Source organism: Rhinoraja longicauda, chromosome 28 (genome assembly GCF_053455715.1).
Source record: "Rhinoraja longicauda isolate Sanriku21f chromosome 28, sRhiLon1.1, whole genome shotgun sequence".
Classification (NCBI taxonomy): domain Eukaryota; kingdom Metazoa; phylum Chordata; class Chondrichthyes; order Rajiformes; family Arhynchobatidae; genus Rhinoraja; species Rhinoraja longicauda.
In genome coordinates, this window is record NC_135980.1 from 13,696,115 (window position 1) to 13,715,011 (window position 18,897).

General features: G+C 41.7%; 1 protein-coding gene across 1 annotated transcript in view; it reads left to right on the plus strand.

Annotated features, from left to right (window-relative positions):
• The window catches only part of LOC144607402 (receptor-type tyrosine-protein phosphatase delta-like), a 391,326-nt gene that overhangs the window by 261,919 nt on the left and 110,510 nt on the right, over window positions 1-18,897 (plus strand). The window contains exons 11-12 of the mRNA XM_078424233.1: window positions 8,914-9,219; window positions 15,881-16,074. Of these exons, the coding sequence (XP_078280359.1) occupies window positions 8,914-9,219; window positions 15,881-16,074 (500 nt within the window). The remainder of the gene's footprint in view (window positions 1-8,913; window positions 9,220-15,880; window positions 16,075-18,897) is intronic.

Below are 18,897 nucleotides of genomic sequence, written 5' to 3' on the forward strand. Positions count from 1 at the left end.
ATCAGTCCCCAGAAACCCAAAGAACCACTTTAGAATTCAACACTTGAATTCCATTTATTGATAATCCAGATGATTACTCATGCAAAACACAAAGTCTGGAGTAACTCAGAAGGTCAGGCAGCATCTGTAGAGGAAATGGATAGCCAACATTTTGTGTCGGGACCCTCCTTCAAACTTTACTCATCCAGTTGCATTATAAGAATTTATTACCCACACTATGCATTTGACTGAGGATAAATTTCAATCGATCTACTTTTTTTAACAAACAATTAAATATATGCACAAACTTTAGCTCCTCCTGTCCCCTTGTATCTATCTGCTTTCTCTCATAAGTAAACTGAAAAGAATAAAATGAAACACCAGGACACATTCTATAATGTGTTTTTGATATTCCGTTAACCTATTTAAATCCTACAGAAACAGCTAGATGTGGATAGGCATCCCTTCATTACTGAATGATTTGCCCTGCAAAAGACATTCATTACAGCTTTTAGGACTAAAAGCTATCCTAACACTGTCACTTCATCAGTGTCATGTTATAATTGATTACAATAGCTCAGATTCTTGACCTGAATATTATTTTATGCATATTTCTTGCAAGTGTAATTAAGGACCATTTCAATATGTAGACCCAGTAGAATGGTATTGTATACAATACTGTATACCATATGCAGAATTATACGTTTTTGATCCAAAAGCATACAGAATTGATCCTTTTAACCCAATCCCAATTAAACGAAAGAGAGCAATCATGGGAAGCCTCAGATTTAGTGAGTTTGTTTGTTTGTTTTGAATAATGCCTTTAATATCACAGTTATAGAGATGTAACATGGAAGCAGACACCCAGCCCACTGAGTACGTGCCAACCACAAAGCACCAATTTTCACTAAACCTACACTAACCCATTTTATTCTGCCCACATTCCCATCAACTCCCCCTGGATTCTTCCACTTTTCTAGACACAAGGGCAGCTTACAGTGGCCAATTGACTGACATAATTTGATCTGCGATAGGAAACCAGAGGAAACTCAGAGGAACAACCAAACTCCAGACACAATCCCAGATATTAGGGATGAACCCAGATCACTGGGGCTGTGAGGCATCAACTCTACAAGCTTGGCCACTGTGCTGTCATAACTTGGCCCATTAGAAAATAGCTATCATATCTACAATTCCAAGACACCAGTATCTTTTTCTTCTTGATTTTCAATAAAAACAGCTTAACTAATACCAAAATAAATCAACAGGAAGATGTTTTTGGAGCAAATACCACTATGAATTGGGGAAAAATGTATTAATGCCCAATGTCCATGTATTCTTCATTATTAAGCTTCTGAAATTTTTATTTTTCTGGACTTGATCCCATTGCTACTATTTCTAGATCAAATTGCTTACCCCATAAATTTCGCTGGGCACTAATAGTCAGCATGCACTCTTGCATACCAAGGTCCAGTTTCCATTTATCCATGCATTGCTACATTGGAGCCAGGTCTGGGAAGTTAGGTCACTTTGTTCTGTGTGACAGCTATCATTGAGTACTTCTGCAACCACTATTTTTTTTTTTGTTGCTGCAGCAGCAGCAGCTCTGGTTTAAATTGGTGAAGTTGGAGGTGGGGGTGGCTCCTGAAGCAGATTCCTGCTACATTTGGGTGCCTGGCCCAAGTAGGTCCCACGTGACCTGCTGGTTACCTCCTTCTGACATGCCCATTCGGGATCGTATGACTCTGGTACTGATCACCTGGCACCAAAACCACCCCTCAGGCCAACCTTAGATTCCCAGCTGTACTTCCCCCTAAGTTCCACCTCTTACCACACTCCACTTCCCCAATATCTTCCCAAAGGGTCTGATCAGGCTGCAACTACTTGCATCTTCCTCAAGCCTCTGGACCCAATCTTGTTCTGGACTCACTGCACCTCACTCGGTACTTTGCAATCAATAGTGTCCAATGCCATTTTTAAACAATAGTCCTATGTGCAAGGAATGCTACAGGTACATTTCTAGGCTTCAGTCGCTGCCACATGACCTTTTAGATTAGGCATGTGGTCAAAAAGAGACTCCATTGGATAAAAATCTGCCCTTGGCCACATGCGCGGAATGCACAATATAGTAGTGGCTTTATCCTGCATCATTCATGGAATTAAATTTCAGTGGCACACATCTGCACCCATGTCATGCATTTAGAAGTGACATCGAGGATGATTCTTTATCCTCTGTCTCCCTTGATCTAATACATCAGGAATTTGCATTTCTTCAAGAGAGGTGGAGGAAGGGATACCAATTTTGCCAGTGGTCATGGTCTGATTCAGCATAGTATATCCTCTCACTGAGGATGTGACACATGGGGTTGGCCGTCATTGCTTGGACTCATTGGACTTGTCACATCTGGTACAGTGTACTGGCCACATTGTTTGCCTATATGCTGGAGAACGGGTGATGTACAGAGGAGCTCGGAACCTTATTTTCACGGGCACACATTCTGTAAAAGCACAAATGCAGTTACAGAAGCAGCACACATCCACACTTGTACACGTACATGCATTGAGAAGATCACAAAGTATTTACATTGGTCACATAGAATGCAAATAGATAACGATCATCTGAAAGCAGCCCTTGCAAAAGAATGAACTGGTCTAAGGAATCCATTCAACTGAAATGAATATTAACTCTAACCCTTTCAGTACGAAAGTATCCTTCAAATTTAGAGATGCTTTTTGAAACCATCTTGACTTTAGTCAATGATAAGCAAATTGGAAAAATGACTTTGAAAAGTACTGAAAGGGAATTTGCTGTTGGATTTGGAAAGAAATTTAGTTAGTTTCACCACAATAAAGTTATGGACTTTCAAACACCCTTAATCAGTAGGATCAGGTGAGTACAGACTGATACAGCCAGCCAGTCAGTGGTGGGTGCCTGTCAAAGCCATCCCTTTGAAACAGAATTGCAGGTGACCTCGTTCTTACCACATTTGCCCTGTCAGCAGTTTCTGACTAAGTACCCGTGTTCTTTAAAGTTTTGGTTCTATTTTTCCATATTAGAAGAGTCTACATACATTGTGCTTCCAAATTATCTTTTGGTTTCCTCATCAAATACCTGTCAACAGATGTGCAGAATCTGGCCATGGGATTCTCCAAAAATCACTGCATTTCTTCAACTTTATTCTTCCTCTCCAATTCTAAAATATAGTCTTGCTTTCTTTCTTTCGTGAATTTAGGCAGTAGATTTGAAAATATCTAAGCCTTGAGTTGTCCAGCAACCCAAGTTCACCCCGAAAGACAACTCTACCTTTAAAAATGTTGAATAAATTCATTGGGTACCAGTGCATCCCATCGAATAGTCACCTGTAGATTTGTTTCATTGGATTTATAATTGGATATCGATGATCAGCATTTCTTGCTAGGAAGTAACTGATGCTGAGGGAACTTTATCAACTCAAAACAAAGTGGTTGCTTCAAATAACCAACTTCCTTCAATAAATCAACTACACCTGTAAGCTGTCCTTAAAACAGGCACTCTCTACTGCGGGCTAGTCTGTATTTTCAGGCAATTTTCTCATTCAAAGACGGTTAATATCAGTAACAGTTCCACAAGACCCTGTTGAGCTTCTCCTGACAGTAGTGGATGACTGAGTTAATCTCAGGGATTGGCATTCTGATCCCACATGGCCTGTTCCAAAGTGAAACTCCTGTCAAAACAGCCCCACTTGTCAAGAGTCTTTTATTGATGAATTCCATTCAATCAGGTACTCTTTGCTTTGTTTATCAAGTGATGCCACAATCTATTTATGAGCTCTAATATATTGAGAGTCTCGAGTGGCAATAATCAGAATCCACAATTCACTTTGTAATTTAATGCTGTCAAATTTAACAGCTACAGTAGATCAGGGACAGTGACTTCATCACACCACTCGACATTTCTCACATATTCAGATGCTGACACTTGCATTGATGTGACTTGAAATCACTTCCAACTTAGTGTCGGCCATGCTAAACCAATGCCTTTCAGTGGCTTGGAATAATGTTGCTTACAATTATTCATCCATTTGCAGGATGTGGACTTTGCTGGGAGTACCAGCACTTATTGTCCATTTTTAATTGACCCTGGACTAAGGAGGCTTTTAAAAATGAATCACTTCTGAGTTCTGGAGTCACACACAGACAGGGCCAACTGCGTAAATAAAGAAGGCAGATTTCATTCCCAGACAGATATTAGTAAACCAGATGGATTTTTAACAAGTTAAATGATTTTATGTTAAATTCCAGATTTAGTTATGACTTGAATTTATGCTATGGTGGGATTTCAACCCATGTCCTTGACTTAGCTAGTCCAGAACTCCTGATGCCACTGTGGTAACCCATCCTTTATGCTATTAAACCCCTTCATTTTAATAGTTTGTATTCCACAATAGTGGTTGGAAATGTTCAAAATTCTGTATTGAAATATTTATCTCAATTTGTTTTATTTTAATCACTTCCCGGTTTAGGGAGCATTAATAAACAACAGTGGCTGTTCCCAGATGTTAGTCAATGTTGTTCTCAAGCTTTGTCATAAATATTCACAAGATGGACGGAAATCGTGTTCAGGGAATACTTCAGCACCAGTTGGTAGACGTCAAAATCCATGACTTTGAACAAAGCAAAGCGAAATTTCAAAGCACCAAAACCTTTTAAAAACATGATCCAATTATATATTGATAGTTCCTAGATGGGATGCTTTGCCAGTCCCTTCCAAAGGGAATAGACTTTGGAATATTACATGTGGGCTTTATGGATGCTGCTGATCCCTAGGTTGTAGAAGTCTTGGTCTGCTTACAAACCTTTGGCCAGTGATATGCTGGGAGAGAAAGGGTAGGTTTAAAAAAAGGTAACTCATGCATGCAAAGCAAGTCTTTAGTGTAAGAGCTTGAAGGAATGTCAGGTACGTACTATGAAATATACTTTGATTTGGACTGGTTTTAATTTCACTTTGTGTTAAGTTGTTGTTTTCTGTGCATGGATCCAGGATGTCCTGGAGTGTTTTGCGTAATTTATTTTTCTTGATTTGTATTTTTTGTCCTGAGAGTGAGTATATCACCCAACTCCCCCCTCTTAAATTTTCCAAACTTATTCTCAGCCTCAATGTTTACTTCTAATAATTCTGTATTTTAAGATGCCCTTGCACTGTGTTTAATAAAATGAAAATGAACTATTTGGGTACTTTGGCTGACACTGAGATATATTCCTGGGTGTTCTAAAAGTAATTTGATTTTCAATGCATTTGGTCTCTTCTTAACTTCATTGATAGGACAAGGTATGGCTGGCTGTGGGCTGCTTTGCAACTGCTCTGCAAGCAAGCATGCTGTTTGACTAAGATGGTGCTTGCTGTCCAGTTGGTATACACTTGACTTTGATTCCAGCTTAGTCTGTGAAACTTGTCAACTTAACCATGGTTAGAATATAAGTGAAAGTTTGCATATTGAAGCTTTTAGATCAAGATCCTTTTCCCATAGCTCTCGCCTGCTTTCACACACTATCCTGGGCTGGCAGGATTTAATTTCAGACATGATAAAGAAGATAATAAGGTAGACACAAAATGCTGGAGTAACTCAGCGGGTCAGGCAGCATCTCGGGAGAGAAGGAATGGATGAAGTTTCGGGTCGAAACGTCACCTATTCCATCTCCCGAGATGTTGCCTGACCCGCTGAGTTACTCAAGCATTTTGTGTCTACCTTCGATTTAAACCAGCATCTGCAGGGTTTTTTTTCCTACAAAGAAGATAATAATACTGTCTGTAGATGTTGCCTGGAATGGATGGCTGTAGTTAGAAAGAGAGATGAAATGGGCTGGTTTTATTCTCCCTGGAACTTAAGAGTCTGAGAGGATATGAGCATAACGTAGCCAAATTGGATTAGTGTTGATGGGCATCACAGGCATGGGTGAGGTGGGCTGAATGAACCCATTTCTGTGCCTTGTGATTCTTTGATTTTATGATCCTACCTGTCTGAATTTGGTGTCCAACACAGCCGTATAACGGAGAACCTTGAGAAATAAAACGAAATGCTGCTCCTCATTTCAAAATCTCTTTGGCGAATGAATGGCTTAAGTCTTGGCAGCCACGATACTGAAGGCAGGTACTGAATAGGTGAGAGGCACTCAAATTAATCAACAGTGGTTCGAGAATAACAAACTTGTATTTAATTGGAAAAGTAATTGGGACAAAAAGTGAAATAGAAGGAAAGGCAACGAATAAAAGTAGTCTGGAAATCGCACAAGGATGCTGAAACATTCCTGTGGGACTTGGTAGAGTCTGGAAAAGGTAACAGTGGTGCAATTGGACAACAGAAGGATGAAATTGCAGTGTGGAGAGAGGTTAATTTGTTCATCTCCCCAAGGGGGAAAAGTGTTAACTTTTTTCACTTCGAGCTTCATCGAAAACAAGTGGATTATACTGCAGCAAAAGCAGGTCTGGATTGGAGTCTTAGTCCCCTGGAGCGATACGACAGAAAGCCATCCAGAGACAAACAGCCCTTTAAAGTTCTGGTATTTTTTTATTATCTTATCTGAGGACTTTTTGCCATTACAGCTTGCCTTGTACTTAAATGCCACTGGCAGTAGAAACTCAAAACTTTCCAATTATTTTTGATAGACCAATCCACCTCATGAAGCAAATACACTAGGTGTAAGTCACTAGGTGTAAGTCACAGTTGAGTGCCCCAGTTGTTTTCCAGTAAGTCTATACAGAATAAATAAATGATGGTGAAGGTTATCAGCGGTGCTTTGAATCATCCAAAGAGGCAAAGGTGCTTGGCTGGATCTTAAATGGAGAAAAGCCTACATTTCCACGAAGGAAAATCTACAAGGCTGGGTCTGGAAATGTTTTGAGATAGGGGAGAGACTGAGTCAATGGCCACTGCACTGACCAGGTTTTGGAGGTGTGGTGGTGTAATTGGGAGTTGCCAGTGGGAATCTAATTTGGAAAAATGCGAGGCTATTCACCTTGGGAAGAAAAATGAAAGTGCGAATTATTATTTAAATGGAATGAGACTATTAACAATGATGTGGTACATAGTGATTTTGAGGTAAAAATATACATAGAACAAAATGGTGGAATGCAGGGGCTGCAAGTAATTAGGATGGGACTTAAGAATGGTTGGAGTTTTATTTAGTAATGAGGATAATGGCTGTAGAGTGGGTGGTATAGAGATGGCACTCAAGTAAGGGGCCAGGAGGCATGTGGCTAGTTGGTGAGTGAAGCTGGGTTGAGGATGGGATGGTTTGATTAGATCATTGATCAGGTAAGATGTCAGAATCAGTGGTTTGGGTCCATGATCAAGTATAGGTCCACAGCCCATGGGCGTGTTTACAATCAGGATCTGACCTGCAACTGAAATGGAGACTGAGGCCATGTTGGCGGTAGGAAAGAATTTAAAAAACAGGAACAGGGTAAGTGAAATGGCCGTCGTTTAACTATGGTTGATCCAGTCCTGTTTGGCACACTTCCTTCATCGGTCAGGGTATTGAGTACAGGAGATGGGACTTCATATTACAGCTGTACAAGAAGTTGGTAGGGGCATATTTTGAGTACTGTGTCCAGTTCTGGTCGCCTTGCTTCATTAAATGGAGTCAGACATTATGGGGTGGTATAGGTTTCAGGTGAGAGGGGAAATATTTAAAAGGGACCCGAGAATTAACCTTTCTCTCACAGAAGGTGATGAGTATATGGAACAAGGTGCCAGAGGAAATGGTGAATGCAGGTACAATTATGACATTTAAAGGACATTTGGACAGATACATGGATAGGAAAGGTTTGTGGGGGGGATATGTGCAGGCAAGTGGGACTAACTTGGCTAGGCAACATGTTCAGCATGGACTAGTTGAGATCTGTATGTGTGGGTGAAGAGGGAAGATGATGTTTGGTATTAAGGTGGGTAGAATTAGTTGCATGAGGATGACAAGGTAGTTAGTGAAGTGGAGTTCCAGACCAGCTCAGTGCTGTGAAAGCATGGTTGCTCCAGAATGACCAGTAATGGTTGTTCCTGGGATATCCTAGGATATCATGGATTCATTCCTCTGACAATGCTCCCTGGTAATTATTGTTATGGAATGCACAAATTGTTTTGGTGCTGAGATTGTATCACGCCACACCAGGAAAGTGCCCAGTGCCCGAAATTCACTCTGTGCAAATGATTTCTTCAATCACATAATCTATCCATTAGGCCAATGCGTTTGAGACTACAGATTCTGAAATCTGGAGAAAAATAACAAATAGCTGATGGAACACAGTAGCTCAAGTCGAATCCATAGAGGCAAAGGGTTGGTCTACATTTCTGGTTAAGATCAAGCATCATTCCAGAAAGATCAACGATATCTTTGCCTCCACACTTGCTGCTTGACCCACTGAGTTTTTGTTTTGCATGAAGGCCAACAAGTTTCATTTGAAATGATGGCTTGGGTAGAAGATAAAAATAGTCAATGAATAATGTTACCGATATGATTGGCAATAAAATAAATAGAATGGAAGTTTTACCGGGATGCCAGGAGTCCAGACTACCTTGTCCTCTCGCTCAATGAGATGTGTGGAAGAGGCCAACTGTTTGTGTGGAGATGGAATAAATTAGCTTTAAAATATTAATAAAACTGAAATCAATTGAAAAGCCTTCCTATCCCAATTCCTTCCCAAGTAAGATTTGTGTAGTATTTGATTTGATCATTCAAACAACCCAGTTCCTCGAAAGGACAGGATTGTTTTTTGTTTAAACTTCATATCAGATTTTCTTATTACGTTAGTGTCCTATGTTGTTTTTTTGTGTTTTCAGTTTTTTGAGGAACGTTTTCCTTTCTTTTTTTTTATCATTTTTTCTTTTTGTTCCATTGTTTTTATCCTCTTCCCTCCCATTGTTTTTTAATTCCTTCCTCTACTGCAACTGCCTGCAATAGAACCATCCGCCCCTCCTCAAAATGTAAAGTGCACCAGTCCCAGTTCCACCAGCATTCTGGTAAGTTGGTGGCCACCGCCACCAGAGAGTCAAAATGGCGACCTGGCAAAGTACAGTATCAGGTACCAAGCGGTGCAGGGAGAGGACACGGAGACCCATGAGGTGAAGGACATTCCACCAACGACCACGCAGATGCGGCTAGAGGCCCTGGCGAAATGGACTGAGTATCGGGTGACAGTAGTCGCACACACGGTGGTGGGACCAGGCCCAGAGAGCGCACCTGTAATCATTCGCACAGATGAAGATGGTAAGTCTGATCAATACTTCTGTCTGTATTTCAATGTTTGATGTTAAGACCTTCCTGGAGGTCACTGAGTTTCATTCTATGGTCCATCTTCCATAGCGTAACAAAGTTGCAAGTAAATTGAGTAAAAGCTTGAACTTATAAAGGTGTCGTCTCAATTAAGGTTGCACACTGGAGAAAATAAATCCTGCTTTTCATTTATCTTTCACTTTCACAACCATGAATGTTTCCCAATATGATCTTTAGCCCCTGCACAGTTAGACCTTCTGGCTTATCGAGAACACTGTTTTAAAATCTCTGTAATCATTTTTTAATTATGTTATGCCCAAGAGAGAGCGTTTGATGGCTCCAAAAATTGTTCCTCGTCATTGGTAGAAGATGTGAATTGTAACCAGTTTCCAAAATTCATTGACTTCAACAGAACCTGTTTTGGAAATAGATTGCTGTGCATAGCAGATAGCACATTAAGGGGTTAGAATGACCATTACACACATATTTTTATCCTGACACATTTTTGATAATATTTTTTCTTATCCATTTTTCCGCTTGCAGCATTTTACCATTCTCCTTCTGAGAAGTTGGTCATAAAACTGTATTCAGGGAAAGGGAGTTGCTGTCCATGGATGTAAGAGATCCGAAGATAGATTAATATGGGATCAACCATCAAATAATTAACAAATAAACACAATATGCTGGAGATATTCAGCAGGTCAGGCAGCATGCAGAGGTTTTTGCTTATCGGATGCCGAATAATCAAATTTGGATCAATCAAAAAAATGTGGAGGAATATTAGGAGAAATGGCTTTTTGTTTAGTTTAGTTTAGAGATACAGCGTGGAAACGGGCCCTTCAGCCCACCGTCTGCATCGACCAGCAATCCCCGCACTTCAAAACGTTGAATGGCAGAGTAGACTTGATGGGCTGAATGGCCTAATTCTGCTCCAATCACTTATGAGCTTATGACTACCCTACACACTAGGGACAATTTTGCATGTATACCAAGCCAATTAACCAACAAACCTTTACGTCTTTGGAGTGTGGGAGGAAATTGAAGATCTCGGAGAAAACCTACGCAGGTCATGGGGAGAATGTGCAAACTCCATATGGACAGCACCCGTAGTCAGGAGCGAACCCAGGTCTCTGGCGCTGTAATGCAGTAGCCCTACCGCTACGCCACCATGCCGCCCGCAATTCTGAAGTCTTATCATAAGAGTAGGCAAGGTAAAAACCACTGTTATATTTCAGGGAAGGGAAGTGAATGTTTGAATAGAGGTATGGGTCAGGACATTAAGGAGAACAAAGTAAGGTTATTGATTTTGTGCTGTGGCAGAGTGATATGCATACACACAATTGCTCAAATTGCCTCTATTTGTAAATGTAACGGTACTGAGGCTTCACAACTTAAATTGAAAATATTTTCAAAAGGATTTGAGATGAAGATGAGGTAAATTGAAGAAGCAACCCAAAAAAAAGGAGATAAGGAGCAATTAAACCTGTGGCACGGAGGGCATCCTGAGAAAAGTGAAATTATAGTTTTGCACAATGTGAATCAATAATCTTAACACAAACCATTTTGGGATAATACCAGCTCAATTATCACAGTATATAATTACAGAGAATAATCGCAGAGCAAAATTAAATGTAAACTTGAGGGGGAATAATAAATTAAAATAATAGCAAGTGATTTAGTTGGCATTTAGAACACTGTTACTGAATGATTACATTCCAGATAAACAAACAAAGCTCAGTTTGTTTGCTTCCCTGACAAAAGCAGCCTACCCGTCATTTGCCGCCTGTAGAATATCCAATTAAAGCGGACGAGCAAAGAAAAATGCCATATTGAATCGCCTTGTAGGTGCGACAGAAATGCTTCCCTTTGTTTAGAATTATCTTGCTTTCAAAAAGCTCACCCAGGTTTGCTGATTGATGGCCAGCAGTTTTGAAGGCCATATTCCTACAGCTCTTTACACTGATAAAGCACACCCTCCATGCCCTGAATTGGATGCAATTTTCCAAGGCTTGCCGACGATTAAAACCTGGTGAGGTTCATTGAGAAGGCGGCACGGTGGCCCAGTGGTAGAGTTGCTGCCTTACAGTGCCAGAGACCCAGGTTCGATCCTGACTAGGGGTGCTGTGTGCACGGAGTTTGTACATTCCCCCGTAACCGCGTGGGCTTTCCCAGGGTGCTCCAGTTTCCTCCCACACTCCAAAGATGTACAGGTTTGTAGGTTAATTTGACTTTGGTAAAAAAAAACAGTATATTGCCCCTAGTGTGCATGGTGGCGTAGCGGTAGAGTTGCTGCCTTACAGCGAATGCAGCACCGGAGACTCAGGTTCGATCCTGACTACGGGCGCCGTCTGTACGGAGTTTGTACGTTCTCCCCGTGACCTGCGTGGGTTTTCTCCGAGATCTTCGGTTTCCTCCCACACTCCAAAGATGTGCAGGTATGTAGGTTAATTGGCTGGGCAAATGTAAAAATTGTCCCTAGTGGGTGTAGGATAGTGTTAATGTGCGGGGATCGCTGGGCGGCGCGGACCCGGTGGGCCGAAGGGCCTGTTTCTGCGCTGTATCTCTAAATCTAAAAAAAAATCTAAATCTAAAATAGTGCAGTGTACGGGGATCGATGTTCAGCGCGGACTCAGTGGGGTGTAGAGCCTGTTTCCACGCTGTGTCACTTTCCTATCATGTCTATAGACCTATGTGAAGGGAATGTGGAATACAATAAATAGATGGCTCCTTGGGATCTGCAGAAATTTGTTTTTGTTCCCAATATTTTTCCTTGCTGCTCAGGAACAGGGAACTGCTGCCTGGCAAGCAGTCCTGTGATGGGCCACGCTGTTTAGTAATTGACTTCTACAAGGGTTGCCTTTGCTGAGTGGACTTGATAATCAAAGTGATTGTACATGTTGCCTAATCCATTTCCATTTTTGACTGAAGTCTTAATAATCCCATTAATGAAATAATAATGACCTGATTGGCATCGTTCTGGGTCTTTAAAGATAAGATATAGCTCATTGTTGAATACATTATCTATTGCAAGTTGATCCATTTCAGCAAAATGCTAAGTTTACCATCTTAGGCAGGGAAAACTAGACAGGAAAATATAAAGAATATTGAAAGAAATTCGAAGCAGGTGCAGTAGCAGCCATCATTATCAAAAAGCAGTATCTGCTGAGGGTCAATCAAAGTTCAGTTTGAAGAAGGGTCTCGACCTGAAACGTCACCCATTCATTCAAGAGCAGTCTGAAGAAGGGTCTCGACCCGAAACGTCACCCGTTCCTTCTCTCCTGAGATGCTGCCTGACCCGCTGAGTTACTCCAGCATTTTGTGTCTACCACTGAGGCTCAATCAAAACTGTTTGCTAACAGTACTCCTTATTATTCCCAACACAATCCAACTTGGCCATTTGTTTAAGAGGGACCAAGACCAAATAGAAAACCATGAAACAGAATTACCATTTGGTGAAAGTCTGTGATTGTATGCCTTGTGCTGTAGTTTTGTTCTGTTAACATAAATAGGAGCAGGAATGATATTGATTGCATAACGTGGTTACACTTGAGTTATAATGAATCTTGTCATCTGTGATAAATAATTTTATGCTGAATAATTTGTTCTGTTAATTTTCATTTATTGGTCATCCTTTCTCACTTTAAATTATTTCTCTCACATATTCTTTTTTATCCATTTGCATTATGTGTTCTTTTGGCACCTACCTTGCGTGCAGCAATTTCCATTTGTCCTCATTGATAGTTGAGCTTTATTCTCAATTTTATCTATAGTTCAGAGCTTCAGTTTAGTTTTAGTTTAGTTTAAGGATACAGCGTGGAAACAGGCCTTTCGGCCCACCGAGCCCATGCCGACCAACGATCCCCGGCCACTTACATTATCCCGCACACACTAGGGACAATATACAGTTACATAGAAAATAGGTGCAGGAGTAAGCCATTCGGCCCTTCGAGCCTGCACCGCCATCCAATATGATCGTGGCTGATCATCCAACTCAGTATCCCGTACCTGCCTTCTCTCCATACCCCCTGATCCCTTTAGCCACAAGGGCCACATCTAACTCCCTCTTAAATATAGCCAATGAACTGGCCTCAACTACCTTCTGTGGCAGAGAATTCCACAGATTCACCACTCTCTGTGTGAAAAAAAACGTTCTCATCTCGGTCCTAAAAGACTTCCTCCTTATCCTTAAACTGTGACCCCTTGTTCTGGACTTCCCCAAAATCGAGAACAATCTTCCTGCATCTAGCCTGTCCAACCCCTTAAGAATTTTGTAAGTTTCTATAAGATCCCCCCTCAATCTTCTAAATTCCAGCGAGTACAAGCCAAGTCTATCCAGTCTTTCTTCATATGAAAGTCTTGCCTTCCCAGGAATCAATCTGGTGAACCTTCTCTGTACTCCCTCTATGGCAAGAATGTCTTTCCTCAGATTAGGAGACCAAACCTGTACGCAATACTCCAGGTGTGGTCTCACCAATGCCCTGTACAACTGCAGCAGAACCTCCCTGCTCCTATACTCGAATCCCCTCGCTATGAATGCCAACATACCATTCGCTTTCTTCACTGCCTGCTGCACCTGCATGCCTACTTTCAATGACTGGTGTACCACGACACCCAGGTCTCGTTGCATCTCCCCTTCTCCTAATCGGCCACCATTCAGGTAATAGTCTGTTTTCCTGTTCTTGCCTCCAAAGTGGATAACCTCACATTTATCCATATTATACTGCATCTGCCATGCATTTGCCCACTCACCTAACCTATCCAAGCCAATTCACCTACAAACTTGAACATCTTTGGAATGCGAGAGGAAACCGGAGATCCCGGAGAAAACCCACGCAGGTCACGGGGAGAATGTACAAACTCCTTACAAACAAGCACCCATAGTCAGGATCGAACCTGGTTCGCTGGCGCTGTATTCAGCGACTCTACCGTTGCACCACTGTGCCACCCATACCTTTGCTAAAATACCTTCACACTTTTTAAAAACCTTAAGACCCATCTCTAGCCTTTCAAGCCTGTTTTGCCATTAATCAAAATCATGGCTGTTCTTTTACCTTGTTCAGATTTTCCTGTTATATCCCTATATTACATGATTCACTTAATATTCCGTAATCTATCATTCTCTTTCCTGAATGAATTCACTGGTTGAATCTCCACAGCACTGCAAGCTGGAGAATGCCAAAAATTCACCACTTGTATGAATAACTGTCCCAAATGGCCTCTTCCTTATTTTGACCCAAAGGCCCCTGTAAAAGAGTTATCCGCCAAGGGAAATGTCCTCATGAATCCAACCTTTAAAAATCCCTATAATAACTTTGTATGTTTCATTGAAATCTCCTCTCTATTCCTCAAAACTGTGGAACATATGTCTAGTTTACACAATCTTTCCTTATACAGCAAACCCACCATCCCTCAAACCAGTCCAGTCAATCTTTACTGCACTCTCTCCAGGATAAGTATGTTCATTATTTGGGTAAAGAGACTGAAAAACACCCTGCTCTCTGTATTGTACACAAAAGTAAGTTACTTCATATTTTACACCTTTTAATTTCCATGTCATGGCCCAATCACTCATATTGTCCACATTGCCTTGAAGCCTCTTGACATCTCTTTCCTACTCATAGCCCCATCTAGTTTGTATCATCAACACATTTAGACCTCTCAGCCAGATCATCAATATAAATCGTGAACAGTTGGATCCAAGCATCCAATAATCAATTAGTCACAGCATACCAACCTGAGAAATGTATCTTACTGATCAATAATGTATTCTCAATCCATGGCAGTGCATTTGCCCCCAATTTTGTGTGCTTAACCTTATCAACCAACCCCCTTGTGGCTTCTCCTCAAAAGCTTATGAAAATCAAAATATATCACCAACACTGGATTCCCCTTGTCTGTTTTTTTCAGTCAAACCCTCAAAGAACTAACCCCCCAGCACCCCCCCCCCCCCCACCATCCCCCTCTCCCCGCAGCCTAAGTGTGGTCCAGTTCAATTTCTAGGTCAACTAGAAAGATTAGTCAGGATTAGGACATGGACAAGTTGAAATTCCCCAGGCAAAGATAGAGATCAGACTGGTCTAATCCCGCACTTGATATAGAAATCTATCTGTGAATGACAGATCTTGGCTTAATCTAGTTTATAGCACAGTGAGTTTGAGTTGCGCTGTCCTGAAACCTCTCTGCAATTCTGGTGCTTAATTGGAATCAGATGATTAAATTAGCAAGAAAAATATGTAAAGATAGCAAATGTTGGAAACACTCAGCAGGTCAGTCAGAAACCGTAGAGAAAGGAGCAGAGTAAACGTTTCAGGCCAAAGACCCATCATCAGAACTAAAACTCTCATTCCCAATTCTGATGAATGGTATTAGACCTGAAACATTAACCGTGTTCCATTGTCTGCCGATGCTGCTCGATATTTCCAGATATTTTTATTTCTGATTTCCATCATCTACGGTACTTTGATCTTCAATATATGTGTGCACACATTTGTATGTGACTTTCTCAGGGCTATCTGCTATTCCAGATTTACATTGTAATTTCAATTACCATTTGGCCTGTTTATACGTGGTTATGGCTTTAAAATTGTCGATAGTCATCTTTTTTGATAAGAGGTGGCATTTCTCCTTTCTGATGCCTGACACGTTATTCTTGCAGTGCCCAGTGCTCCCCCTCGCAAAGTGGAGGTCGCAGCATTAAACTCCACTGCCTTGAAGGTAATGTGGCGGTCGCCTGTCCCAAACAAGCAACATGGACAGATCCGGGGCTACCAGGTTCACTACGTGGAAGTGGTGGATGAAGAGGCCAGGGGAAGGCCACTGATAAGGGATATCATGCTGACCGACGCTCAGGTTAGGAAGCAAACTGAAGAGTGGTGGCGGTTGGTACTACCAACAGAAACAGTTGCAAATTAATGGTAGGAAGCCACATGCCACTTAATAATAATACCGAAAGAACAGAGGCAGATAGTCTACCATTTTGTGAAACCTCATATTGAGACTGCTGATTTAATACCAAATTGGCTGAAAAGCCATGGGGAAGATGAGGAGAAGTTTGCTTATGAAGCAAATTGTGGTCCAACATGCACTGTCTGAAATGGCAATGAATACAGATTTTGAAAGGGAATTGGATAGTCATAGTTTTACAGTGTGGAAACAGGCCCTTCGGCCCAGCTTTGCCCACACCGGCCAACATGTCCCAGCTTCACTAGTTCCACCTGCCCGCAGTTGGTACATATCCCTCCAAACCTATCCTATCCATGTACCTGCTTTGTAATTGTTGGGATAGTCCCTGCCTCAACTACCTCCTCTGGCAGCTTGTTCCATACACCCAGCACACTTTATGTGAAAAAGTTGCCCCTCAGATTCCTATTAAATATTTCCCCCTTCATTTTAAACCTATGTCCTCTGGTCCTCGATTCACCTACTCTGGGTAAGAGACTCTGTGCATCTACCTGATCTATTCCTCTCATGATTTTATACACCTCTGTAAGATCACGCCTCATCCTCCTGCGCTCCAAGGAATAGTCCCAGCTTACTCAACCTCTCCCCACAGCTCAGACCTTCGAGCCCTGGCGACATCCTCTTAGTCATAAAACAGGAATATTTACAGGGCCTGAGTAAACACCACAGGGTGATAGGAATAATTGGTAGCCCTTTCAAAGAGCCAGCGTTCATGTAGTGGGTCATTCTGCTCCCTTGCTGGGCAGTATGCTTTATTGAAGAGGTGTTTTTGTGCATCTAGAATTGAAAAGTGAATAAATTAGTAATTGGAGGAATCAGGCACATCTGAGGCCCGATACCAGGTCAGAATACACCACCTTCGGAAGAATTGGTCCATCCGAATTAATAACCTAATATCGATGTCCAGAGCACAATCCCAGCCAACACTGGCCAGATGATCAATATGAAGATATTGCCAGGACTTGAGGACCTGAGCTAAAGGGAGAAGTTGGGCAGGCTAGGACGGTATTTCGTGGAGAGGTGATCTTATAAGAGGTGTATAAGATCATGAGGGGGATAGATAGGGTAGATGTACGGAGTCTTTTACCCAGAGTATGGGAATCAAGAACCAGAGGATGTAGGTTTAAAGAGCGAGGGGAAAGATTTAATAGGAATCTGAGAGGCAACCTTCTCACACAGCGGGGGGTGTATTTGGAACAAATTGCCGGAGGAGGAGGGGGAGGCAGAAACTATAACAACATTTAAAAGACATTTGTGTAGGAAGGAATTGCAGATGCTGGTTTAAACTGAAGATAGACACAAAAGGCTGGAGTAACTCAGCGGGACAGCACATTTGAGACCGGTACATGGATAGGGAAGCTTTAGAGGGATATGGGCCAAGCATGGCCAAGAGGGACTAGTGTAGATGGGATATTGGTCGGCATGGGCAAGCTGGGCCGAAGGGGTTGTCTCCATGACGTATGACTCTATGAGATGCAGAATACGTGTGTTGACTCATCATCACCAGGGTACTGTATATGCCAGGCCTCAAAACGTGGACAAGCTGAGACTGCATGGCCAATGATCCAATGCATTCTGACTTTGAGAATGCGAGGGACATGCCTGGTTCCTGATGAGCACAGTTAACTTTGAACCTCCCTTTGAACTTGATTAAGATGCAGACTGAAAGTTGCCAGAATTTTAGGCCGGTTTGTCAGAGTTCAACAACTGTTGCAGTGAATTTAAACGTATTCGTAGCTCTAGCTAACGAACAGGGAGCTATCCATGTGTCCCAGCTGACTCTTTCCTCAGGTGGAATCATTAAATGTAGATAACCTGGCCATACGTTTTATTAGTGTTTGTGGAATCATCCTTTATAAAAAATGGATGTGTAGAATTACACATTCAGAAACATTAAATGTCAAAGTCATTGTATGTTACGTGATTTGAGATGTTTGAGAGATATGCGAATGGATGCAATATAAATGCATATCTGTCTTTGTTTAATATTAATCATGTTGACTCCTTGCCCTGTAGCTAAGCTGTGTCACATGACACTCTCCGCTCTTAGACTGTTGTCATTTAAGGAGCTTGTGAAAATGTGCAATCTAGTTTGATTCTACTGCAAATTTTGAAGGTTGAATACCCAAGTACACATACTTGAATGTTTCCTTTAAATTACACCTGCCTTCCATTTTACTGAATTCAAAGAACTTTTTAAAATGTTAAAGATCGTGGAAATTTTAAGGTTACTGTTGAAGTTAGTTCTGTCTTATCCCAAATGTCAGGAGTTGACCAGTACTTAATCGAAAATTGACTGTCGCATCTTTCAGCTCCTCAGTGTGTTTCACAGCCTCAAAGACTTTCACAGCTACTGAACTACTTTCAAAGTGCAGGTAGACATAAAATGCTGGAGTAACTCAGCGGGTCAGGCAGCTTCTCGGGAGAGAAGGAATGGCTGACGTTTCGGGGCGAGACCCTTCTTCAGACAGAAGAAGGGTCTCGACCCGAAACGTCACCCATTCCTTCTCTCCCGAGATGCTGCCTGACCCGCTGAGATGCTGCCTGACTAGCTGAGTTACTCCAGCATTTTGGGTCTACCTTCGATTTACACCAGCATCTGCAGTTTTTCTCCTGCTTTCAAAGTGCAGTCACTGATGCAATGAAGGATATGTAACAGCAAAGTGGTGTCCAAAAAAGGAGGTCAAATCCTATCCAGTTAATTACTGCTGG